The following is a 27,303-nucleotide window of genomic DNA, read 5'->3' as shown; positions in this document are numbered from 1 at the left end:
TTATTTTCTAGGATGTTGACTTTGAAGAGAACGTTTTTCAATAGGTTCAAAAGAGGATGAGAAGAGACTGGGTGGTGATGGTTTACCATGGTAAAGAACCATTTCAAAATCCATTTCTAGAAACATCTTTTTGATATCTCTGCAGTACCGAATTTAACACTATCGACCACTCCTCTGGAATTCTCCCAAGCTGTCTTTCACTTCTTTTACCTCTCTTTTGTTTCATTTTGGTTACTTTATTAATTCATTCATCTAACACCTCTTCTTCCTGGCATTCACACCCAGGCCACCACCACCCCCGCCTCCAGTAAATGCCACATCCAGTTGATTCTATCACTTTAAATCCTCTCACATATGTCCCATTCTCCCTTGCAACTGTTATTACCCTGCTTTCAGTTCCTGTGTCTTTTCATAAGAACAGATGCCTCCTAGTTGGTCTCCCTGACACTGAGGTCGTTTCTTCCTTCCAGATCTTCCACACTGCCACTGGAACACAGCTCTGATCGCATCTATGCCATTGCTGGAAAGGCCATTACTTACAATTTTACACTCCATTTCCCAGCATGTGATACAAAACTCGTAATCTAGCCCCAACATACTTTTAAAGCTTTCTGTACCTCTTATGTTGATCCCTCAGTGCCCTCTTTCTTTTCCCAGTATCATTCCTCTGTTTGTACTTCTGCTTTTGCCTCCATACCCTTCTCTTCCCAGCTCTCCTGGTCAAAAACTTCAAAACCCAACACAAATGCCTCATCTTTGAAGCCTTTCTCAATTCCTTCCTTTCCTCTTTCCACCACAGCACACACCAAAAACAAAATAATCCTTTTGTTTTAGCTCCCATGGCATTCTGTGTCTTATAGTGCTTTTTGCATTTTACTGGTAGTTATGTGTTTATATGTTTAACTTTCCTACTGGATTGTAATTATTTAGTTATTTTATTTTCATATTCCTCATGGGAACCTTTGTTCTGTATGTGCTCTGAAAATGCTTGTCGAGTTGCTTTAAATGCCCAAAAATGAAAAAAAAAAATACCCAAGAATGAAAAGAATGCCAGAGGGTCGTAAGATTCACTAGAAAAGTATCTAGTGGGGAAGGGAATTGAAATCCAGTTCATTGAGCATTTATCAAAGATCTATTGTATGCGTACTATGCTTCTTACCTGAATATAAGAAATAATTAAGGTAAATTAGGAGGAATTAGAGTGTACAAATGCTTCCAGATTGCAGGCTCCTTAATTTTTATGGTAATCACCATCATGGGCCAGTTTATGGGTTTTTATTTATTTTTATTTTTTATGCCTTCACTAGTTTATTCATACAATGTATATTTACTGAGTGTCGACTCTGTTCCAAGCACCATGAGGGAGACTTATGAGCACAACCATTCTGCGCTTTAAAGGAAAAGACCGTGAAAAAATAAATGAACAAGAAATCATTGCTCTGTATTCCATTATTCCGTAAAAATTGTTAGAGACTGATTTTATGGAAATACAGCAGGAAGTTGCAACTTTTGCTCTTGACACTGGATTCCAGACACAGTGTCATCTATTCTCATCATCCATCCTCACTATCCAAGTTGTTGAGTTTGGGTCGTAAGTATGGTTTACGGGTTTTTAATGGCAAAATGATCTAGGTAACAAAGAGATAGTAAGAATGAGTATTCTTTTTTTTTTAAAATAGTTTATTGTCAAGTTGGTTTCCATATAACACCCAGTGCTCATCCCCAAAAGGGCCCTCCTCCATGCCCATCACCCCCCTTCCCTTCCCCCCTCCCCCATCAGCCCACAGTTTGTTCTCAGCATTCAAGAGTCTTTCATGATTTGCCTCCCTCCCTCACCCCCACTGTTTTTACCCTTCTTCTCCCCTATGGTCCTCAGTTAAGTTCCTCCTAATCCTCCTATACGTGCAAACATATGGTAACTGCCCTTCTCTGCCTGACTTATTTCACTCAGGATAACACCCTCAAGTTCCATCGACGTTGCTTCCCATGGCCAGATTTCATTCTTTCTCATTGCCATGTAGTATTCCATTGTATAGATAAACCACATCTTCTTGATCCATTTGTCCGTTGATGGACACTTAGGCTCTTTCCATGTTTTGGCTATTGTTGAGAGTGCTGCTATGAATATTGGGGTACATGTGCTCCTATGCATCATTGCTTCTGTATCCCTTGGGTAAATTCCTAGCAGTGCTATTGCTGGGTCATAGGGGAGTTCTATTGTTAATTTTTTGAGAAATCTCCACACTGTTTTCCAGAATGAGTATTCACATTGAACTTACCCTGTTCTGTTTTTTTGTTTTGTTTTATTTTAAAAGCTTGATTTATATCAGCATTCAATTTATGTCTCCACAAAAGTGCTTCCATTGAGCTTGTTGGTGATATGTGGAATTCCATTACATAAAAACCTTTAAAAAATAGCTTGATCAGTAAATTATTTTTTTAAGATTTTATTTTTAAATAATCTCTACACCGAATGTGGGGCTCAAACTCACAACCCAAGATTAAAAGTCACATACTCTCCGACTGAGCCAGCCAGGCACCCCAGGAATTGTTTTTCTAAGCACATAAAGAACTCCACGCCCTCCTCAGTCCCTGGAAGATGTGTTATCTCCTACAGAATGCCATATTTAATCTGTCTCCAGCCGTAAATGGAATAAACAAAAGAGAATATCAAAGAAATTTTCTGTTGTTTCTGATTATGAAGTTAATCCTACTTGCAGAAATCTTGGAAAACACAGAAAATCATAAAAACTAAAAGCTATGCATAATTCCACAATACCATTGATATTTCTTCATGTCTCTTTTTTCATATATAGATAGGGTTTTATATCCTACTTTTATCATAATGGTTGTTTTTTATGAGTATTAATGTATTAAGAAAATAAAATTTAAAAGAAACATTAAAAATCCATAGATATAGGCATTTTATCATTTTGGGGTATTTTTGTTGTCGTTTTCTTCTTTTGCTCTGTATATATGTTTAAACAATTATAATTATATATTATATGTACAGTTTTGTATCCAGTTTGTTGTAAGCATTTCTCTATGTAATTAAAAATAGAAGATTCCCTTTTAAGTAGAATGGGGTAGGTTTTGACTTGGGGGTAGGGATCGAGCTTCTCTTTCATTAAGTAGCAGAAAGGGCGCGCTGAAATGGTGACAGGGAGGGTTATGAATTGGAACATTTAAAAAATGGGGCACCCGGGTGGCTCAGTCAGTTAAGCGTCCAGCTTCAGCTCAGGTCATGATCTCGCAGTCTGTGTGTTCCAGCCTTGCATTGGGCTCTGTGCTCACAGCTCAGAGCCTGGAGCCTGCTTAGGATTCTGTGTCTCCCTCTCCCTCTCTGTCCCTCCCCCATTCATGCTCTGTCACTCTCTATCTCTCAAAAATGAATAAATGTTAAAAAAAAATTTAAAACAAAACTATGCTCTACAGAGATTTATGTAAATATATACACTTCTGGCCATAAACGTGATCTGGTCTAACCCATTTGCATTACCTATTGTGTACTTGGTCTTTTGAAAGGTCTGATCACCATTTGTACCTTTAGTTCCTCTTCTCCCCATAATATTCCTATAGGTGATATCTTTGTCACAAATGAGGTTTGCACCTAGTTAGTTTCCTTGTTGCTTGGTTAAGTAGCACCTCATTGACTAAGATGGCTTTTCATTTTCATGATGGCCAGTGAACTGTAAACTATTGGCTAGGGTTTTCCCCAGAGTTTCTTGACAGGGTACCACAAATATTATCTAGGGACGAAGAATTTTTTGTATATGTAAATTTTGTGGAAGTATAACATACATTCCAAAAAGGTACAGAAATCATTAGTGTATAGCTCAGTGAATTTTCCCAAAGTAAACATGCCTGCATAGCCAGATCCTAGATCAAGAAAACAGAACAGTACCAGAACCCTAGAAGACTACCTCACACCCCAAGATGAAGAATTTTTGAACTTTGCCTCTTGAGGAAGTGACCTCTTGCAGCATGTGATAGGAACTCAGTCACCCACAGAAACACTCTCCTTAACTGCTCCAGAGCTAGTTAACTGTGACACTCCTTAGCTATATAGTGTAGGGAGTTATTTTCAAGCACAGAATACAGGCACTTTTTGGTGCAGTTACCAAGGCAGTTCAGAGTTGCCACATTTTGCTGTGAACACCCACTTTGGAACCCTATAAGCAAAGCAGAACACAAGGGCTCTTTGGTATTATTCTATTTACTGTTCTTTTTTTTTCTCTTTCAACTGTATGTGCATGTCTTTCTATATATCATCACATATACTTGCTGCTTAAATTTACCCATAGGCTTGTTACAGTATTGACTTCTTTTGAAAAGAAAGTTTGGTGATTCATGCCTGATTTCATGGAGGTTGTTAGGTTCAGAACCTAGTTGTGATTTACTTGGTTTTAACATTTGAATGCTCAAGTTAGATATAAATCAGTGATTTTGAGTTAACTCTGTTTATTTTTGATTTTTGAAAGAAGATGGTCTAGAACTCACTTGGTGTGTGTGTGTGTGTGTGTGTTTCTCTCAAGATATTTATCATTTCAGATAAAATGTTGAAGTAGCTTAGTTAATTAAATGCTGCTTTCAACTAATAGAAAGTCTTATCTTTTACAAAAAAATACACCAAAATGTTAACCTTGGTTATTTCTGGTTGGTAAAATTATGGATGATTATTGTTCTTTTCATTATGTTTTTCTGTATTTTCTGAATTTCCTATAATGAATATGTTTTATACTTGTAATCAGAAAAAAAATCTATTATTTTTTAACATTTTTTATGTTTATTTTTGAGAGAGAGAGTATGAGGAGGAGGGGCAGAAAGAGAGAGGGAGACAGAATCCTAAGCAGGCTCCAGGCTCTGAGCTGTCAGCACACAGCCCGATGAGGGGCTTGAACTTCCTAACTGAGATCGTGACCTGAGCCTAAGTTGGACGGTTAACCAACTGAGCCACCCAGGCGCCCCTCTTATTTTTTAAAAACCCAAAATATTCCTACAGCATTGATAGATCCTAAAGAAAGCATTAATAATGTGACTATAGCAACAACAGGAACAAATCATACCTGATAATAGAAATGATTTACAGACTATTATGAGAATTGAAAGAATTGTTTTGGCCTTTTGAATATGTATAACCTGTATGATTGTTAATGTCCTCCTTTCTTGTTAACACTAATTGGTTTCTTCATATGTAAAATGAACCTTGAACATTAAAGAACTTTAACGACCAATTTTTTCCTATTTTAATGTGAAAGATATCTCTTTAACTCTTCCTATCACTATTTATATGTATATTTTCTCCCCCCCCCCCACATCTTACCTTTCTTGGTAATTTTGCTTATTTCTCATAAGAATCCTGCTTCCCCTCATTTGCCCCCTTCAATATGTTCTTTTCAGTACTTAGTAGTGCTAAGTTTAACAGCTTTGTATGAAGAATCCAATATATTGGCAATTTTCACCTATGACACACTGGGTTGATCTGATGGCAGCACTTTTTGTCATTCTAGGAAAAGAAAATTTGTTAGAGTAAGGACGGAGGAGAATCATAATATTCTTATGTTATACTTTATTAATGATATGCAGAACATACAAGCTCAATCAAGATGATATTTAAGACATCATTAAATCGAATTACTTGTTTTTAAAATTAGCATGTCCCTTGAAATGATAGCCCATTATACAAAACTCTACCAGTTGGCAATTTGCACAAGAAACTCTTATTCACAGGATCTTATTCTTATTCTTCTGCACTTATTCTTCTGCACCACTTCTTTCTTTCTGAGGCAGATTTTGTATTCTACTTTTCCACCTTCTTCTCCTGCCTTTCATAGCTTGATTAATTTTACCTTAGATAATCTTACACACACACCCTCACACCCTCTTGGAGCCCCATGTTCTTTTTAAAAAAAATCTGAGCTTCCTTCTATGGGGTTCCACTTTTGTTTTGTCTTTTTAATTTTCTTAATGTTTTTTATTTATTTCTGAGAGAGAGAGAGAGAGACCGCATGAGCAGGGGAGGGTCAGAGGGAGAGGGAGACACGGAATCTGAAACAGGCTTCAGGCCCTGAGCTGGCTGTCAGCACAGATCCCGACGCAGGGCTCGAATCCACAAACCGTGAGATCATGACCTGAGCCTAAGTCAGACGCTTAACCAACTGAGCCACCCAGGCGCCCCTCCACTTCTTTTGAACAAATCAGTGCTCTTATATTTAAGGACTTTGAATGTGTCCCTAACTTACTCCCACAATCTCCACAAAAACCACCCATCAACCATGTAATTCTCCTGATTAAATATGGATTTTATTATGTCCTAGTATTTAAGGGAAATTTGAAATGCTTATGTTTGTTTTGGTTTAGTTATTCCAGTGATACTGCTTCCTGAAAAGTTTTATTACAAATATGGGTTAAATAATAGTTCATATTTGCTTTCCAATTTTTAGTCCTCAATGCCTTTCACATGCAATCATTTGTAGGCTCATTTGGGAACCCAAACACTGCTTAGCAACATTACTATGGGAAAATATGCTGCCTCTACTTCCCAACAGTTGACTTACAAGTGAATATTGAGACATGACCCACTAGGGTTTTCTTTTTGGCTTTTGTTCATAATGATAGCCTGGTGAAATATACTTTATTATATTCTTCCTGATTATGCTGGTTTAGAATTTTCTCTGCTTATTTAGTGTCTTTGTAATGTTGACTCAAGCTTTTCCTCACCTTTTCCATGTGTTCCGTGTTTCACCTTGAGGACCCTGCATTTTGTTTTCCTGACCTATCGTGATCTCAGAAGTTGGCTTATTTTAATAGCATTTGTAATGTTCCCAAAAGTTTGAAGAACATAACTGATTTGTAAATAAGTTAGCCATTAATACATTTTCAAGTTGGTAAATCTTTTCTCATTGTAGAGGATCTCAACAAGCATTTAGATGGAGGCTAGAAAAATGTGATTATACTGAGGTTGGCATTCATAGATCTATGAGCAACCTGTATTTAACAACACCCCAAAATGATTTGAGTTGTAATGGTATTTCAAATTCTTGTTTTCCACCACCATTATTTCATTTTGGCAAGAGGAGAGGATGTTTAAGAGAGACTGAAGCTGGCTAGTGCCAGCTCACCAGTCACCTCCCTTACCTTAGTCCCCCAACCTCCAGCCCCTTTTGCTGTTCCTATTTGGTTGAACTGATGAAGAGGAGGATATTGATTTACATTGAGTAATATAATTAAAGACTAGCAGATTATCCTTTGATGATAAGGAAAGCTACACGATTGTTCTATTTTTATTTCAGTCTAGTCTGTTGTACCAAAGATGAATGTGGTCTATTTGAAATTGAGAGATAGCATATTACAGTGGAAGAATGGGTGTCCTTGTGCCTGACTGCTTAGCTTGTTTTTAGTTCTACCAATTAATAAATATGTGATCTTGGGCAAGTTGTGAACCTGGACTTCATTTATCTTGTTCATAAAGAGTGTTATGAATAATAATGCCCATTTTCTGTGATGTTGTAAATAAAGTGTTTGACATGGAGTAGGCATTTAGCAAACGTTAGTTCTCTTGAACCTTTTGCTAACATTTTTAAATTACTAAACGCTGTTTTTCCTTTGGTTATTACAGCTGTTCACTACCACATTTTGAGATATGTAATTGTTTTATATGTAAAAGCGGGGGGAAAAGTGCCATCCAAATTGCTGGTTTTCTGGACAATTTTTGAGAAATTCAGGGAGAAATCACATAATCAAGAAACTGAAACAACTATCTTGTTCTTCTCCCTGTGCATATCTATTTTAAGGAACAACAACTACTTAAAGTCAAGGTGTTCAGCTTTAACAATAGAAATGGCTGCGGACCTCTTGAATGCACAGTGATTAATAGAGGGGGCTTAGGAATCAGATGGATTTTGATTTGAATTCCAACAGTGTCATGTAATAGCTTTATAACCTTAGCCAAATAAACCTCTTGAAGACTCAGTATTTTCATCTATAGAATGCAAGGGCAAGGGATGATGGTAATAACTGTACCTATAGGGTTATTGTGAGGGATAAATCAGATAATATACAAAGCACTTAGTATACAGCCTGGTTCATTAAAGGATAGTTTAACCACCTCCTCACCCTCATCTGTAGCACTTTTTTTTGGAGACTGACAATGCATATCACTGCAGGGCTTCTCAGATCCTCTGATATGTTAAAGAAGCACTGTTCAACTTTGTTCAATGAAATATTTTCTAAACTTGCTTACCTATAGAACTCTTTTTCTCTTAAAATACTTAACACCTGAAATGGAGTTTGGAAACCACTGACTGTCATGCACTTGATAACTTCTTTCCCCCTACCCTCCTCCCTCATTTTATCAGACTGGCCTCAGATTTCAACTGTATCAAAGTATTGTCAATGTCAAGGAACTAGTTATCTCACTAAGATAAGAACAGAATGTTTTTGACTGTGATAACAAGCAATTTAGTTATATTTTTTGTACTAATGTGGTACTTTTTATATCAAGTTACTGTGACTTATTTTCCTTATTGACTTTCACAAACAATTTATTGTGAAAGTATAAAACACAGGGAAAACCAGTTTATGTTTATTTTTAAAAATTTTTTAAATGCTTATTTTTGAGAGAGAGAGAGAGACAGGCATGAGCAGGGGAGGGGCAGAGAGAGAGGGAGACACAGAATCCGAAGCAGGCTCCAGGCTCTGAGCTGTCAGCAGAGAGTCAGACAGGGGCCTGATCATGACCTGAGCAGAAGCCCAATGCTTAACCGACTGAGCCACCCAGGCACCCCTTATGTTTGTTTTTATATTTAGTGTGTAGACCTTAGTACAAAAGTTGGCTTTTGTAATACTTCATGCAGGAGGAAATTTCATATTCTCAGTGGGCTGTTCCTATTTATGAATTTTTTATACTAAATGATATCAAAATTTCTGCAGAGACGTGCCAAATTCTCTTTTTCTCTAATCCAGATACCTCGCAGAATACTAATGGGACACCTGTAACTCTTGTATCCTTGGGTTCTTATGGCCAGATCAAAATTAATACCTTATCTCTTATGTTCTTCCTAATTTTAATGATTAATGAATTTTCCAGAGTAATTCCCCTATTACAATCTATACCTGAACAGAATGTGTACAAAAAGAAGTTCCAAATTCAGCAAAAGTTTGAATACCCTTTATGACCAGCACTGTCCTGGATGCTGTGGTAATAGAAGAGTGAGCAGGGAATAGCTAAACAATAACATGATCCTTTCCTTCCAGGGACCTCACCTTTTCAGCTCTTACTGCATTTTTTTTAACTAAGGACATTTTAGTCTGACATTGAAATATCAACTTAGATGGGGCTTTTAGGCGCCTGGGTGGCTCAGTCCATTAAGCAACCAACTCTTGATCTCTGCTCAGGTCACGATCTCAAGGTTCATGAGTTTGAGCCCCGCATGGGCTTTGCACTGACTGTGTGAGCCTGCTTGGGATTCTCTCTCTCTCTCTCTCTCTCTCTCTCTCTCTCTCACTTTCTCTCTCCCACCTCCCTCTCTCTCTTCTCCTTCTCTCTCTGCCCCTCCCCTGCTCACATGTGCTCACACTCTAGAACTCTGTCTTAAAATAAATATTAGAAAAATAGATGGAGCTTTTAGACCTACACAAAAATGGCAACTGTCTGGAATTTAAAATATTTAAGGTACAAAGTGCATGTCCCTTCCATACATTCGTGGACCAGTTTCACCTGGTCTGAAAGACTGAAGGTAAAGTGGCAAGTGGTGCAGACCATGTCCCAGTTTCACTGTAAGGTTAGGCTATGGCTTGGTTTTGTGCTCGTGTTTTACCCCTGGATACAGCAACATTTTGTTCACTGGAACTCTCCTTCCCAAGGTCTCACATTAGGGGAACTGATTAACTGATTAATCAGTTAAACCAGAACTGATTAACACAAGGACAAAGGGTCACCATAATTTCTTATGTTCATTTGTTTAAGTTTTCTTTGCCTGAAACCCCTAAATCTCTTGTTTATCCTTTTTTACTGCCCAACAAATATCATTCTAATTGTTATTAGCCTGTTGTGTATATGTTGCTAGTCAGTAGTTGCTCCAGAATTTATTATCCCAAAGGATGGAATAAGTGCATTGATGCTATAAAGTTTACCAACTAACATTCCTCCAGAAAACATTAATAAATAGCAACAAGTGTTGAATTTATTTTCTAGAAACCTTACTACCCCAAAACTATGACCATAGACCTTTAGCATACAAATTTTAATACAATTAGAGAATACCCTATTAGTTAGATGACATGTATACTACAATTTGTGCATAGCCTTATAATAGGATATCTTATTATTTGCTTTTCCTCAGTATCAGCACAAATTTAAAGTTTTGTAGACATTCAGCTTGTTCCAAGTGTTTCAAGACTTCTCTTTTATGTCCTCTGAACCTCCCCATAAGTGTCTAAATTACCAGTCTCCTAGTGAGCCAGGATGACTGGGTTCTAAACTGAGCTTGGGGCTGAAGTGGCACCTGTCCTAGGTCTTGAATGTAAGTGGGAAACTGAGGCATAGTCAAGCTCCAGGTTGGAGAGGGATTATTGCCACCATTAGCGCTGCTCTGCCAGTATGGTAATTTCAGTGGGATCAGCACTGTGGCAGTAAGCATCACATTAAACCCAAAGTCTATAGAGTAGAATTAGTGTTTAACTTTTTATCTGTGTATCTGTAATATGTCCTTTCTGTAGACAGACATGCCCTGTCAAGATATGTGGTCTTTGCGTGTAGGGAGGAGGCTCACCTTAGACTCTGTTCTCTGCAATTATCTTTAAGGATAAATTTGTTTTCGGATTGAATCAAGATTCAAATTATCACTAAGTATAGCATAGTTAAAAATTGCTTTATCAAATATTTATTTGACATATGTTTTGTGCCAGGCACTCTGCTAGATGTTGCAGATACAGTGATGAAAGACCCAGTCCCTAACCTGCAGGAGTTCATAGTTAGTGAAACTCAAATAAACCAGATAACTTCAAGGGAAGTCTGCACTAGACAGTGTGAAAACTGAATATCTAACCCAGATGGGTCAAGATCTTATAAAAGATTGAGCTTTATTCTTTAGGTGAAATGGAGCTCTTTAAGGGCCTTTAGCAAAGGAATAATAAGAACATTTTTCCCTTTTAGAAAAATTTATCTGGTAGTTGTGAGAAGAATGAATGGGAGGCTAATACTGGTGGCTTGAAGACCAGTTAGGAGTTGCTATAGAGATTTAGGTAAGAAACAATGGAGAGGCAATGGAGATGTATTATAACAGGAAAGGAATGGGCCTGCTTCTGATGTGGCTAATTTTCAGATTTCTCTGTATGAAGTACTTACAAAAGCAAAATAATTCTATTGGCAGAGTTTTTCTATGCAGAGTAAAGGATTGGCATTGATCTGTCCAGAGAGGACTATCTTGAAACTTCTTGAACGTAACATCACCATAATTCAAACTCCAGGCCAATATTTCTGAAACTATGGGCCACAGACCACATGCAACAGAAGAACCCAGGGAACTTGTTAAACTGCAGATTCCTAAGTGTGACCTCAGACAGAATCAGAGAATGGAGTCCAGGGAGTTCAGTGTTTTAACAAGTTTCTCAAGTAATTGTCAATGCATATTAAAGTTTGAGGGTCATTAATCTAGTCCAACATTTTTAAAAATATAATCTGGGAGAGGAGGCGTGCCTGGGTAGCTCAGTCAGTTAAGCGTCCGACTCTTGATTTTGGCCTAGTTCATGATCTTACAGTTTGTGGGATCGAGACCCATGTCAGGCTCTGTGCTGATAGCACAGATCTTGCTTGGGATTCTCTTTCTCCCTCTCTCTACCCCTCCCCCTGCTCGCTTGTTCTCTCTCTCTCTCTCAAAATAAATAAATAAACTTAAAAAGAAACCTTTAAAAAATATAATCTGGGACCACTGGTCCCTCAGACTTTTTCAGGTTCCATGAGGTGAAAACTGTTCCCATTGTAATATGTAGATATAATTTGCCGTTATCACTGTATTGATGTTTACATGGGTGGGAAAATTCTGCCGGCACCTTAACAGAAATTAAGACAGAGGCATCAAACTGTATTGTATACTATATCTCTGTGCATTTAGAGGAAAAAAAAAACAAAACAGAAAACAAATCCAGTTTCACTTAAGAATGTGCTTGATGAATCAGTAAGCATAATTAATTTTATTAAATCTCTACCCTGTCATACACAACTCTTTTTTGAATATTCTATGTGATGAAGTGGGAAGTAGGCATAAAGCACTTCTGCAACATACCAAAGTATAATGGTTGTCTGAAGGAAAAGCATTTATATGACTGAGTTGTGAGATGAAGTAGCCTTTCTTTGAACAGCTCCTTTTTTAAAAATAATTTTTAATATTTATTTATTCTTGAGAGGGGGAGAGAGAGAGCATGGGCTGGGGAGGGTCAGAGTGAGAGAGGGACACAGAATCTGAAGCAGGCTCCAGGCTCTGAGCTGTCAGCACAGAGTTCGAACTCACAAACTGTTAAATCATGAAGTTGGACGCTTAACTGACTGTGCCACCCAGGCGCCCCTAAACAGCCGCTTTTTAACTTAGAAGTATACTGACAAACAGGTTATTTAGACTGGGGTATTTGGAATACCTTTTCTTAAAATTGAATCAAGTGAGCCTGTTATTTTGAGGGGAAAAAAATAACAGCTTTTGATACTAATGGTCAAATGTAAGTGTTCAAGCAAAAAATTAGAATTTTGGAAAATTTTTACCATGTGAACTTCACAACTTCCTAATACTTAAGACTTTTCTGATGAGATCAATGGTGATACTAAATAATCATGAGTTTTTGATATTGTATAATCTTGAATCACTGTTTGTAAAATCTGCGTAACTCAGTGAACTAGTATTTTCCAAATTGACCAATGTATGATATTACAAAACCATGCATGGAAAAGGATCCATTTGATATGTGAGCTAGATCAATGCATTTTTATTTAACCAAATACAAAGAATTCATTGATGTGGTTTCAAACTCTACCTTGTACCTAACGTTTAAGAAATTACCATTTGATGGGGCGTCTGGGTGGCTCAGTCGGTTAAGCATCCAACTTCAGCTCAAGTCATGATCTTGTGGTTCATGAGTTTGAGCCCCGCATCGGGCTGTGTGCTGACAGCTTAAAGCCTGGAGTCTGCATTGGATTCTGTGTCTCCCCCTCTCTTTGCCCCTCCTCCACTCATACTCTGTCTCTGTCTCTCTCTCAAAAATAAGTAAATGGTAAAAAAAAAAAAAAAAAAAAAAAACCACTCGTTGAGTTTTGGTATAGTATCAGAAGAATATCTACAATTATTTCAAAGTGCTATTAAATGCTATAAATACAATTTTCTAATTATAAATCTGCATGAGTACAGATTTCCTTAATATATCTAAACCAGAAGAACAGATCACAATATATCTAATGCAGAAGCAGATCTGAAGATCCAGCTGTCTTTATTAAGTCTGACATTAAAGAGGTTTGCACAAATGACAATGCCATGCTTATTACTTTTTTGGGGGGGAAATATTTTTAATTTAAAAAGTCTATTCCATAAACATTTATTTGTAACTGCTATTTTAAATGAATGAATAAATATTTTTAAAATTTCCCAGTGTTAATGTCTAACATGGTAACTATAAATAGAAATAATTTACATAAACAACAGTTCTTTGGATTCCTCAGTAACTTTAGAGTATAAAGGGGTCCTGAGACTTAGAGAAATGCTGATCCAGCCCTCTGGTTCTTAACAACATGCTAAACATACCCTAATGGAAATCATAGTAGTATTTTTAAATAATAATTCTAAGAATTGTTTACCTCTGAATATGACCTGTCATCCACAAATTATGCAAATGTGACCTTTTCAACAGTGTTGGTTCTAATTCTCTAGTGTCTTTAATATGCTGTTTTCTAAAAAAAAATAAAAAAATTAAAAAATGCTGTTTCTGAGGACTCCCAACTCCCAGAGACTTTTTGGTGCTATATCAAATCTGAGACCCATTCCGTAACATACTACTGTCTCCAAAACCTATAGCAGAAGTATCTGCGGGTTCAGGGCAGAAAGAAAGGCAATTTGCTGTGCTTTGCATGGCTATCCACGTCTGCATCATTCTTTTGGTTTAAAAGAATAATAATAAGGGGCGCCTGGGTGGCTTAGTCGGTTGAGCATCCGACTTTCGCTTAGGTCATGATCTCGCGGTTCGTGGGTTCGAGCCCCGTGTCGGGCTCTGTGCTGACTGCCAGCTCAGAGCCTGGAGCCTGTTTCAGAGGCTGTGACTCCCTCTCTCTCTGACCCTCCCCTGCTCACGTTGTCTCTCTCTCTCTCTCTCTCTCCTAGAAAAAAAAAAAAAAGAATGATAATAAAAGATGATTTTGGTCATTTTCACTGTCACCATTTCTACCCCCCAAAGATAATTTGTTAACAATACAGTATGTTAAGAAACATTGCTTTACCAACAGCTGACCTGTACTAATACCTGTTTCATATCTGGCAACAGACTAGAATTTAACTAAAGGCTGGTTAGGAGCATACTGGTATATTAAAGCGGTATGCAGTACTGATTTGTCTGACTCCCAGTGAACCACAGACATATATTTCCAATACCTTTGAGAAATCATTTATATGTTTTTTGTGGTGCAGTGATAGAATTATTTTTTTTTTAAATCAAGAGAGCTTATGTGAAGAAGTTAATTTAAGAAACCTAAATTCACTTCGTCTATGGCTGACATCAAAAGGGTGGGGGGTCGCAAAACGGGAATTTGAAGAAAGATAAGCTAGTCAGACCTGAAAGTTCAGATATTTGTTTTTTGTTTTTTACCGGTTTAAAAAATGTCACTTAGGATTCCTTGGTCTAGTGACGTTTAGTGTTCCTCTGAAATATATTGACCTTCCCTACTTGCCCAAAGTTGAAATACATTGACCTGCCCTGGTTGCTATAGTGGGGAGGAAACTGAGCCTTGAAAGCTACTGTGAACAAAATGAATATTCAGAAGTCCACTTGAATTGGTTCCAGATTTTCTAATGGAGGAAATGTTGGTTGGAAAATCATGTTGGAATTCTTCACACCTAGATCTTACTCATTGTACATATGAGTGAATTCAGAAGTGCTGACCTCACTGTATTATCAGGATGTTGGGCAGTAATAAAGGTGAGCTTAGTTTTGGAAGAGCTACTTTGGACTTCAATTGCCCTTATTATTTGTAAGTCACTCACTGCAAATATTCTCTTTTCTAATATTAAAAGTGGAATAATGGTTGAAAGAGACACTAGCACAGCTTTCTACATCTTGTATTTTGTGTTTGAATGCCAAGGTGCTGGAAGCTCACCATCATTGTACTTCGAATATTTCATATATTGTAAAAAGCTTTCAAATTTATTTTACATTTTGACACATTAACATTTAAATGTGTGTGCGGGGAGGTCCAGAAGCACAGAACTTAGTACATAGTTTATACTCAATAAATATTCAATGAATTTGTTTTCACAAATAAGATTAGGCCAAAACCATAAAATCATTAGCTCTTTGAAAGACATGAAAGGGACTGGCCACTAGCAGAATCCTAGATCAAATTTTTACATATTATGAATCATAGCTGGAAAGTGTTTTTTTTACCAGTAGTGCCAAGGATCGACACGCTTTGTTTATATTAACATTTTAATTAAAAGGTATTGTGTAAGAGTAGTAAGAGTTGCTACAGTCTAGTTCATTACCTTTTTCCCAAGATAGACACAGGCTGAAACCTTCATTTGAAATTGGAGTGTGTATTTCTTCTGCTTAATTGTTAACTGTTTCTAATCTATCCCTTCTCCCAAAATATTTTAGATAGCAGAGTGAAAATGTAAAAAAACTTGATCTACATTGTGTTATTAATGATTTTTAAGTAGCAAGTTCAAGGATTCCTTATTGAATTGAGTGAATGGTATCAAGATAATTGTCCATGTATTTTCCCAACTCTGTGTTCATATGGCCACAGGAGCATTATTTACATCATGGAAATTGGCACACACTACCAATCAAGATTTCTTCATCGTTAAATATTTACTACAACATCAAACCCATCCTTAATGTATCTATTTAATTTTCATTTTTACAGTTGAAGAATAGCTTTAGGTTTCACTGAAGATAGCTAATGTAGAATGGTGATGAAGAGCAGAGCCGCTGGAGCCAAACTGCCTAGGTTCAGATACCAGTTGTGTACTTATTAGCTTGTGTTATCCTAGGCAAGTTAGTCAGTCGTATCTTTAATGAGATAATAGCAATGCTTACCTTATAGGGTTGATGTGAGGATTAAATATGTTAATGCATGTAAAGCACTTAGAACAGGGTCTAGTCCATAGATAAATCCCTATCTGGCAACCTCAATTATGCAAATCTTATCTGGCAATCTCAATTATGTAGAGCATAGCCAGGATTCAGGAAGCAAACAAAAATGTCACTGAGCAACCAATATAAATATTGGAGGGAACTTGCAACTGAAGCCCTCAAGCTCTCTTTGGAAGCCTGTTTTGCTTTTTCTTTGTACCAAAGCTTTACTGACTCTTCAAAGTTGAGAGCAGATTAGAAGTATAAAATTATAAAGAGGTGAGAAATGCTGCTAGAGGCAACAAGTGAGAACTTCTCTTCCCGAAAGAAAATCACCCAGTGAGAACTCAAAAATGAGTCAGACTGGATGATCTCTAAGGTCCATTATAGCTTCAAAAAAATCAGTGACTTTGGTGAAAAATCATAACAGTTTGGGGACAAATAACCTTCCTAGTGTTAATGGCTCACAAAGATGATCCACTGCCAATAATGAATCCTAATCAGTATATCCTGGTTAGGAAAATATGACCGTATAGATTACTTTCTTAAAATGTCCATCCAAAATTGTTAAAATTAATTATTTGTGTAAAAATTTTTGTTACTTGGAAATTTTACTTATATAGAATACCTAATTCCCTGACAATACTTGTTAAAGGAAAGCATCACTGTAGTTAATTAAAAGACAGTCTCTTTAGAGAGGGACTGTGACATGCCAAGTGAAATGCAAAAGCAAAATGAAGTACTAGATAAAGGTTAAAAACCAGGTGACAGAGGAACAAAGAGGGTACATTTACATTCTCTCTTGGAATTTGGGAAAATAATATAGAAGGCAGCATTTGAGCTGGGATTTGAGTAATGCACAGGCAGAGAAGGAGGGGGAGTGTGTCAGCAGATGGAAGAAATTTTAGTCTGAGGGAACAGAATGAACAAAAGGAGAGTTAAAAAGCGATTGACAACAGCCGATCTCATGTGCTTGGGATCTCAATGTTCATGAGATCGGGGTGTAGTGGAGATGTATCAAACTGGAAAGGTCAGTTGGGACCAGATCATAAAAGGCCTTAATTGTGAGGCCAAGGAACCATTAAAGACTTTATTTAGAGCCCAAAAGAGGCATGATGCAACCAAGTGATGGCAAAAGTCAACCAGCAAAGTAAACTTTGATGAAACTATAAGGGAAGGGGAATGTTGGATACAGAGTCACAAGTTAGGAGATTGCTGAAGTAGTTCAGGCAAGGAAATCATGAGACCGATATTAAATAGGCAGCAGGAATGGAAAGAAGGATCTGATAATGGGAGACACCAAGAAAGTAGCATCTATATGACTGACTAGGTCAGCAGTGAGTGTTCAGACAGGATTCTGGGTATTCATGCCAGATGACCAAAGGGTTGGTTGGTTGTGATACCTTCCCAACTGTGATTGGGAGGGATGGAGGGAGCAGTTTTGAAATAGTTGCAAAGGTGTGGGGAGGAGGAGATGTATAATAATGTTTAGAAATGGGCCTTTTATATGATTAAAAAGCTAAGACAATAGTTGGGCTATATATATGGCATGTATGAATATGAATTTGGGGCATATTCATTTGAAGCACAGCATTGTTTCCTGCACGTAGGCAAAGCACATTTCCTGACTGTGCTTGCTTTTTAATCTCCATCTGACCACAGTGGTCCATATTTTCCTGATCATCCACCCCTGCCACCCACCTCATGTCTTCTGAAAGAATGAAAACTTCATTCTATTCGTCAAAAAAGTTTAGAAGGATACATCTTTGATTTAAAAGAAATCTTTGAAATGATATTCTAAAACTTGAATTTTTAGAATTATCTCTACTTTCAAAGATTATACAGGTTATAATATCAGAAATGAATGCTAGGTTATATAATTACAATTTTATAACCAGAAATTTTCCTGACAGATGGCTTGTAGAGAAAAGACAAATAATGACAAAAGAGATTGAAGTAATATCTGTGCTTTTAGTGCCAAAGCTAGAAATTTAAAGCTCCCAAATAAATAGAAAAATGAGCCACTCTCTTGCAAAATAGCCAGTTCTTTAGATCCATAAAGGATATTTGGGTCATATACTGATAGAGGAAAAAGGTACAACAAAAGCCATTTCAGACTCCTCCACTTCCCATTGCCTTAGAGATTTTCTTCATGTAAATGAGAAGAGAGGAAGTCGTCAATGTCTACCATAGTGAGTGATGGTAAATTAGTAAAGTTGTAAAAGGTTTTAACTAGATGGCTATATATATATAAATATAGTGTCTTTGGGACTTTAAGGATCTGTAATCCTACCCTGTGAATTTATTTTTTGAATTAGTAACTTCAAGTAAGGAGATCATCTTGAATTTTTGAAGCCTTTGGCCACTGGGACCTTAAATTTAAGGGATTACTTGGGTAGTAATTGTGTTATGTACATTGCCATTTAAGGTTTGTACTCTTAATTTGATCATGGAAAGTGTGAGTACTATTTGAAGAATGTACTTTTGTGTTTAAATTATAGTCTAAAGGGCCTTTGGGATTTGTGTGTGTGTGGTTGTGTATGGTTCTGTTTATTCCAGATTGGAGTTTGATCATTAACCAAGATTAGTACATTAACCTAGTATCAGTGGGAGGTTTCTCTGGTTGGTAATCTCTTAACATTCAAAGAACTCTATTCTTTTGCTTAAGATTATTGGTCGCAGGTCATATAAACTAGAAGGAATATAAACCTTGATAAGCATTGGAATGATATGAGTAATCTGACATTCTCACAACATTGGGAAAGATCATGTTTGTCCTTTGTTTTTTTCACAAGATTTATATAGTTGGAGGTAGAGAAGGAAGCATTTAAGCCTCTAGATTAAGATTTAGACTATTAGACTAAGTAATAAACTTAGTCTGATTTCAGGCTTGACTTTAGTTGGTGTTGAATAGAACCATACAGTACTATTAATTTTTCATGTTCTATTCATGGCTAACCTGATTAGATCCATGCAAAACCTTAGATACCTTGGGAAAATTTTATATTGCTTTTGAGGATATAGAAAAATGGCACATGGAGATACATTGTACATTTGGGCTTGTGGACGTTATTTATTTCATATTACTACTCCTGATATGTTAATTCTTGTACATTTTAAGTTTGTTTATTTTTGAGAGAGAGAAAGAGAGAGAGAGGGAGAGAGAGAGAATCCCAAGCAGACTCTGCACTGTCAGCACAGAGCCTGATGTGGGGCTCAAACCCATGAACTGTGAGATCATGACCTGAGCTGAAACCAAGAGTTGGATGCTTAACTGACTAAGCCACCCAGGCACCCCAGTGAATTCTTGTACATTTTAGTAGCGGCCTTGTGAGAGTCTATCACTTTATAAGTTGGAAAAATATGTAATTAAGTATTTCTGTCTTTCCCAAATCTCAGATTCCCTAGGATGTAAAACCCTATTCTCTACCATCCAGGGGACTATTTGTCTTTAAGAAAGCTTTCATGTGAGGCAAATTGGACCCCAAACTCAGGACTGTTGAATTATAGGTGGTTAATCTGAGGAGAGTGGAGGTATTTGTTGTGTATCATAGCTCCTTACTAAACTTATGAGTTACTTAAGATCAATAACCAAGTCTCAACATGTTTATACCCCTATAACATGTAGGCATAGTAGGTGCCCAATGAATGTTAATTGAATAAATAAGTATCCTTCCGTTGTCTCATTGGGAATACTTTAAAATCACTTTAGCAATTGGATTTTTATACTAAGAATGCTTTACCAAAACTAAAACTGAATTTCTTTTCTTTTACAGGTGCAGGAGACATTGTTGCTATCATGATTGGCAATCTGAAAGGCACAAAAATTCTGCAGTCCATTCAAAGAGGCATACAAGTAACAATGGTCATCGAAGTAGGGAAAAAACATGGCCCTTGGGTGAATCACTATTCAATTTTCTTCGTCTCTGTGTCCTTTTTTATTATTACGGCAGCAACTGTGGGCTATTTTATCTTTTATTCTGCTCGAAGATTACGGAATGCAAGAGCTCAAAGCAGGAAACAGGTTTGTAATGGTCCTTTCTTCCAATCTGAAAATACTCTTTTAATTGTAATTTCGGAGTCATGCATTTTAATATACTTCACTTGCTAGACAATGATCCATGCATATGTTTTATGAAAACTGGTAGTTTTAAAAAGCATATCAGCTTCCATCCTCTCAAAACTTTTATTTTCTGTAATTTGTCTGTGGCCTTAATCTTGCTTGATTAAATCTTCTGACACCTCATTAGGGAGCACAGCCAGCAATGAATTATATATGGGTGTAAATACATATGTTTTCTTAAATTTCTTCCTAAATTACCAAAGCATTTCATGCTCAATATAGAAAATTGAGAAATCAGAAAGTACAGGGGAAAAACCTTCACTCAAGCCCCATATAACAAAAAACTGTAGTCACCACCCAAAGTTAATTACTGTTATTTTACATGTATATGTGTGTGTTCATGCATGTATTTGCATGTGGAGTTAGAACTGGAAAGAGACACTAGGCTGAATATCACGAGAAGGCAGGTTTAAAGATCTCATTGTGCATAATATAGTGCTAGGCTCCAAACAGAGTCACATATTCATAATTTCTATCATATTTCAACCACTGACATCTAAATAGGTACAAAGTATAGAAGTAATAGAGCAAAAATACGAAAGCATCATTGAACAGGGTGGCTGTATGCCATTGACCCTACCACTTTTAAACCATTCTTCATCCCCCTAATATCTTCCTTTCTCTCCTTACCCAGCTTCACTTCCATGGTCACTGCCATGTATACATCTTCAGTTCCTTTGACCCCTCTCTCAATTTGTTACACTTGCTGTCAAAATCCAACTCTGGTTAAATCCTACTTCCTTCCTACTCTGTGCCTATACTTTGAAATAACAGGAAAACGTGGACATCAGTACAGATTGGTCTTTATTTAAATCTATGACCACAAACTGAGAGTGAGCCCTTAACATGGCCTGACAATTATACTGTGTTTTCTTAGGCATTTCGCCTCTGCTTTCATGGGTAACTAATCATTCATGTTCTTTTCTCCTTAAACTGCCAGCACATCCTCCAACTTTACTCTCAAGTCTAGATCTTATTCCACTGAGGAAATTAAAGTGATCAAAAGAGTACCTCTACATGCTCCCACCACAGCTACACATCTGTCTGCATCTGTGTCTGTATCCTATGTCCTCTGCCTTATCTTCTGTTACTGTGGACACACAGACATGCTATTATTGCTTCTCTTTTCAAAAGAGCTTCTCCTGACCCCAAGCCAGAAATCTTGGAGTTATTCTTTATTGCTCTTTTACCTCTCCCTTCCCATATAACCTCCATCAGCAAATCCCATTAGTTCCACCTTCATTATATACCCAGAATCCAGTTACTTCTCACTTCCTTCCACCCTGGTCCAAGCCACCATTATTTGTTAACTCCTCTCCCTCTCAAGTATGTATTCTCAACACAATGGCAGAGTGGCATGCTCTTTCTCCAGAATGCTCAGTAGGGATTTAATTCTTTCAGCTGATCATTATAGTACGGGCAAGAATACATTTCTGTATGCACTGAGAAGTTCCTCCAAAGGCAATGAAATTCTGGCCACTTCATGTACTCTTTCTCCAAGAAGCAAAAATGAATCCAATATATTTGGGAGTTGGGGGAGCAGTGAAGATTTCTATATGGCAAGAAAGTTCATTGAATATAGCAACAGATGAGAAATTGAAATCATATTACAAAACCTTCATAAAGATTAGACACTGATATATGGTAATGAGTGATGATTATCTCAGTGTTTAAAGTTAGTTGACTTCTGTTCCTCTCCTCAGAGAAGCAGCTTATCACATTGGTGGCAGGTTCAGCCTGTTACTAGCTGTGGTCAAAAGGATGTTTAAAATTCTTAGGTCAGGCCATTCAGTAGTTTCACACTGTGTTAATATTTGACATTTCTGTATTGTGCTGTTTTTATCTCTGAGGTTGGAGAGAAATTGGTATCTAGTATGAGTACTAAAGGTTATGGATGCAATGACAAGAGTGTTTGGTTTGCATATGTTCATGGTGGTGCATGAATTCCTGTATTCTCCGTGCTATAATAAATCTATTAGCATGGCATTAATCTCCATCAGAAAGTAACACAGTTTATAAAGAATGGCCTGGTGTTGCATAAGCTCCATTGAATATTTAACTCTGATTTCATCATTCATTTAAGTGATTTTTATAGTTTATAGTATATTTTATGAAAATTCACTTCTGTAAAAATGGTCAAGAACACAATTAACACTTCTCACCTTTTAGAGAAGGCTTTGGAAAGGGCTTCTTTCACAACTTAGTGAGCTGTATTTATGTATCCTTTGGTGACTAAAAGATTAAATTTATGACTGGTAATCCCTTTTGCTTATAAATATATGAGAATGTTACAATATCATTTATATGTTATTTAGTTTTCCTGACTTCCAATTTTTTTAAAAGGTAGAGCTTGATGCATATGATGGTTATAACTATTGCTAAATACTTAACTGCATTAACCCTATTTTACAGGTAGAAATGGTAATGAAACTGAGTTATGGAAACTTACCTTCATTAGAATATTAGGAATTCATTAGAGTATTCTGGAATGTCTTCTCTCTGAACTATTATAATGCATAAACTATAATGTCAGGCAAACTGATAAATAAACCATTAATTTTTATGACCAAGATGCCCAAATATAATGGGCAGGATATAGTGGCCACATGCCTGATACATCATAATATGATGTGTGAGAACACATATCATCCCTGTTTCTGTGCAGAAAAAGCTTTTAAACAAATGAAAAGTATCAATGGGTTGTACACAAAAATAACATATTAGGCATTACATGGTGAATTTGTGTCCACACTGGGAACAACCCTAACCCAAGACAAGGAAGATTATGGAAAACCTTATGGTGTGCTCAGGCTAAATTGAATTTAGGAGTGACCACTATACACTTGGCATGAGACACCCAGAATTTGGGGCTTGGTGCATGTATCCTAACCGTACTTAAGCAGTTAATACTCAGTGGCAACAAGGCATATGTTGGAGTAAACATTGGCTGGTGAAATAGAAGCTGGCCTAGGTATAATGGAAGAAGCTGAATTAACTTTTGATGAAGAATTGACTTTCAGAAGAAAAGAATTTACTCTTTGAAATAGACCCATTAGAAGGGATTATCTTCCAGGAGGAGGGGGGAAAAAGGGAATCCACTTGGAAGGATGATAAAGCCTTAATAATATGGTTATACAGACCCAATACATAATGCTAGAGAATGCTAGCACTCAACACTGGGAAAGAGCATATATCTGACACAACAGGGCCTGTTAATGATCTTACTACAAATGGAAGCCCAACTAACCAAGGGGTAATGGCCTTGCATTTTTAGCTATGCAAGGAGAGCATCTTTGAGATGCATACAGATCCCAAACTTATGGAAATTTTTTGAGTGAAATTGCAACTTACATTGCTGATCTCTAACTTATCTTGACCAATGGGATGGACCAAAATAAAATGAACTAGTAGGAATAATATCGAATGATACCCATGCATTCCTCAGGGGAGGGAGATGGCCTTGCTGCACAGCAGTCAATGGGAACCTATAACTACATAATACTGTGAAGTGAGACAAATGATTGGCTTTGTCCTCAGCCAACATGGAACCTAGAAATAACAGAATCATCCTCACTGGTGACAACACTTGTCCATAATAATATCTAGTGTGTGGGCAAAGATCAGTTCTTCTAGGAAGGTTTAGTAAATACTTCTATCATACTTCCTGATTTATTTTGTGACCAAACCTAACTGCATCATAACCATATTATGATATGGTGTAATACTAGTATTGTTAGCGAAATTCAACTACCTGATGTAAATAAATCATGTGACATATATTGGGAAACTGATCTAAAACCTCCAAAGGATATGTTACCAATGGAGAGTGATTAGCCTGAGGAAGAATTCGATTTAGTCCCATAATTACACTAAATGGCTCTATATGTTTATCACAAAGTTCAATTAGTCATAGAACAAGGAAGTAAACAGATAAATAAACTGGCACATCAATACAAAGATGTTTGAAATTGTCTTATAAATTAAAAGAAGCCTATTTACCCCCTTCACTGGCTTCTGCAGGTATTAGATATGTTTCTTTTTTTTTTTTTTATTCTTACTGCCCCTTCTGTATAAATGCTGTACTAACTGCAGAAGTCCAAATAACTATGACTATTTCGTTGTTAAAAAGACCTTGTTCAAGAGATAGGGGATGGATTATGAGGAAAGAAATAGCATAGTAGATCTGGTTGCTTACTCCTTGCCAGTCTTCAAGGGAACCATAATTGGCCTTCGGCCAACCCTGGGAATGTGGCCTTCAAAATGTCCTTTATGTTCGTTATTGATTATTTTGTTATACACACCTGGGGCAATGGACCATGTTGTGCCAGCTTGTCATGGTTGCCGGGCACTGCAGTGAAGATGGATGATATGCACCTATTTTCATTGTTGGGGTCCTGAGTATAAGGCAGCATGGCCAGTTGCTAGCAGGATTACCTAGTGACCAGCCCTCATCTGAGCCTCAGACCCTGAGACTCCAGTTGGTTCCCTGGGCAAAGATATGCCACACATGTCTTTGTAGTTTGCTACCAAAGAGATAGCATTCCTTTGTGGTCTCACATGAGGAAGAACAAAGCTACATTAATATCTTAAAATTTGTCCTTGAATTTAAAGCATGACTAAAAATATCTGAAGTATTTCTGATTACATTAGATTTTTCTATACCAGTGTATGAAGTAAATTGGAAGACTTGTCAGGTGTCTGCATACTGTACCACTGTCAATATACACATTTGCGGTGGGTGTATTTGTATGTATGTATTCCTTCCTGAAGACTTATTCGAGCCTTTTACAAAACCATTGTTCTGGCTTTATGTAAGAAGAGCAGATTAAACAAATTTTTCTTTTTTTCCTAATGTTTATTTATTTTTGAGAGAGAGCGCAGGGAAAGGGCAGAGAGAGAGGGAGACACAGAATCTGAAACCGGCACAGAGCCTGACGCGGGGCTCGAACCCATGAACCGTGAGATCATGACCTGAGCCGAAGTGGGTACTTAATTGACTGAGCCACCCAGGCACCCCAAACAAATTATTCTCTTAATAGGACTTAGTTTTATAGTCTTCCTCTGACTTATTGAACAAAAGGAAGTTCTTATAATGGGTCTCAGGATTATTTTATATTCTAATTTTACTTTTATATCACTAACTCTAAAGGTTTTGATTGCCTTTTTAAAAAATACAATAATCTGAGTCATAACCCATCTACCGGGTCAAATTCCCCATTTCCTCACTGCTCTTTCTTACACTGCATTTCCTCACATTGTTCACAGAAGTAGTCTGTACTCCTATTTATCCCCATCTCTGTGTTCCACGGACTTATGGGAAACTGTTTTAAAGCCTGTACTCCTCTTTCCTTTAGGAATACTTCATTAAAATATCATACATAGGTTTTCATTGAAAAAATAGATTTCTTTCTGTTCTCATATATCTGAACAGCCACATGACTCAGACATTGATTTCTGTTCACAAAAATAGATCTGAGGAAAAGAATCCTGTTACCATAATTCTTGAGCTTAAGTATTCTGTTCTATAAATTCTGAGTCAAATTTTTTATGAAAAAATTTATTTAAAAGAAGTGATGACTTAAAGCAGGAAAATCTAGTTTATTACATCCACTCTCCTTTCTTGCTTTTGCACACCCTGCCCCCATCAAATAATTAGGTTTGACTCTATGCCTAGTGTTATTCATGTGGGTTTCAGTTATTCTAAAAGCTTGAATGCCTTGGGACCAAAAGCCAGGCTGACAAATCACCAGCCAGCAACATTTGTATTACTTAATTAGATGTAAATACACAAATAAACTAGGTAGGATATCTTATCTTTCATAAGATAAAGTATCTTTAATACTTTTAAAAATTGAGCGTTGGAATATAGGATGAAAATTGGCTTCACTTTTCATTTCCAGCCCAAATACAGTCTCACTCAGGACTACGAAAACTATAGAGCTGAGATTCTTCAGTGACTAGAACAATCACAGTTTCTGAATAGAGTAATGACATTAAGCTTCTGTTAAGAAAACTGGCCGATGACCAAGCTTTTTTGGATTAGTCTTCAAGTCTCTTGCCAAATATTCTTAGACCAGGTATCTCTTAGGATTGGAGAGGAGGCAGGGAGAGTCTGTTGGTATAAAATACTTGCTTAAAAGAGTTCCCCAAATCACAGTAAGTAGCGAAATTAGGTAGAATTTGAAGATTGGATAAGAGCTGACTTTGAGGGTTTTTTTTTTTTTTTCTTATTTCTTTCATTTATCTTCTTCACAAAGAACGTGAAGCCTTTTAAAGGCTTCTTTGCTATTACACAATGGAGGCAGTGTACTATAGTGGAGAGATCAGGGGCTTTAAAGCCAGATAGAACCTGGGTTTGAATTGAATCACAGCTCTGCAACTAACCAGCTGCCTGGACTTTAGTCAAGCTTCTGAACCTTTTCTTGTCTATGAAACTTGGATATTAAAATACCTATTCCATAAGGCTGTTAATGATTAAACAAGATGACACATGTAAAAAGGCTAGGGTTGCACCTGACACACGGTAGAGGCCAATACCTGTTCCTGAAACCTTTCTTTCCCCAAATTTAGCAGAGTAGAAGCTTTTAATGAGTACAAGTGTGACTTGGATGAGAAAATTGTGAAAATCTGTTTTGATTTTCTAAATTTAGAAGCTATTCTTTGAGCAACTACTAGGCTCTATGGGAAATTTTAAAAAATGTTTAAGCCCCATTCCTCCAGCTACTCACAACCTAGTAGGAAAGACACGTGAATAGTACAACTACAGAATATGATAAGAGGTAGAAACAGTGAGCTATTGGAATTTACAAGGTAGGAGGGAGTTCCGAAATGGTGGCAAGGCATTGAAAAAGTGTCCA

At 37.0% G+C, this 27,303-nt stretch overlaps 1 protein-coding gene across 2 annotated transcripts in view; it reads left to right on the top strand.

Moving 5' to 3' along the window:
• RNF128 (ring finger protein 128) overlaps positions 1–27,303 on the top strand; it is a 102,167-nt gene that overhangs the window by 49,034 nt on the left and 25,830 nt on the right. For both annotated transcript variants that reach the window (XM_039233535.1, XM_039233534.1), the window contains exon 2: positions 20,100–20,347. In XM_039233535.1, the coding sequence (XP_039089466.1) occupies positions 20,100–20,347 (248 nt within the window). The remainder of the gene's footprint in view (positions 1–20,099; positions 20,348–27,303) is intronic.

The sequence above is a fragment of the Hyaena hyaena genome, unplaced genomic scaffold, assembly GCF_003009895.1.
Source record: "Hyaena hyaena isolate Hyena2069 unplaced genomic scaffold, ASM300989v1 scaffold_77, whole genome shotgun sequence".
Classification (NCBI taxonomy): domain Eukaryota; kingdom Metazoa; phylum Chordata; class Mammalia; order Carnivora; family Hyaenidae; genus Hyaena; species Hyaena hyaena.
This window is presented reverse-complemented; position numbering and strand designations above follow the sequence as displayed.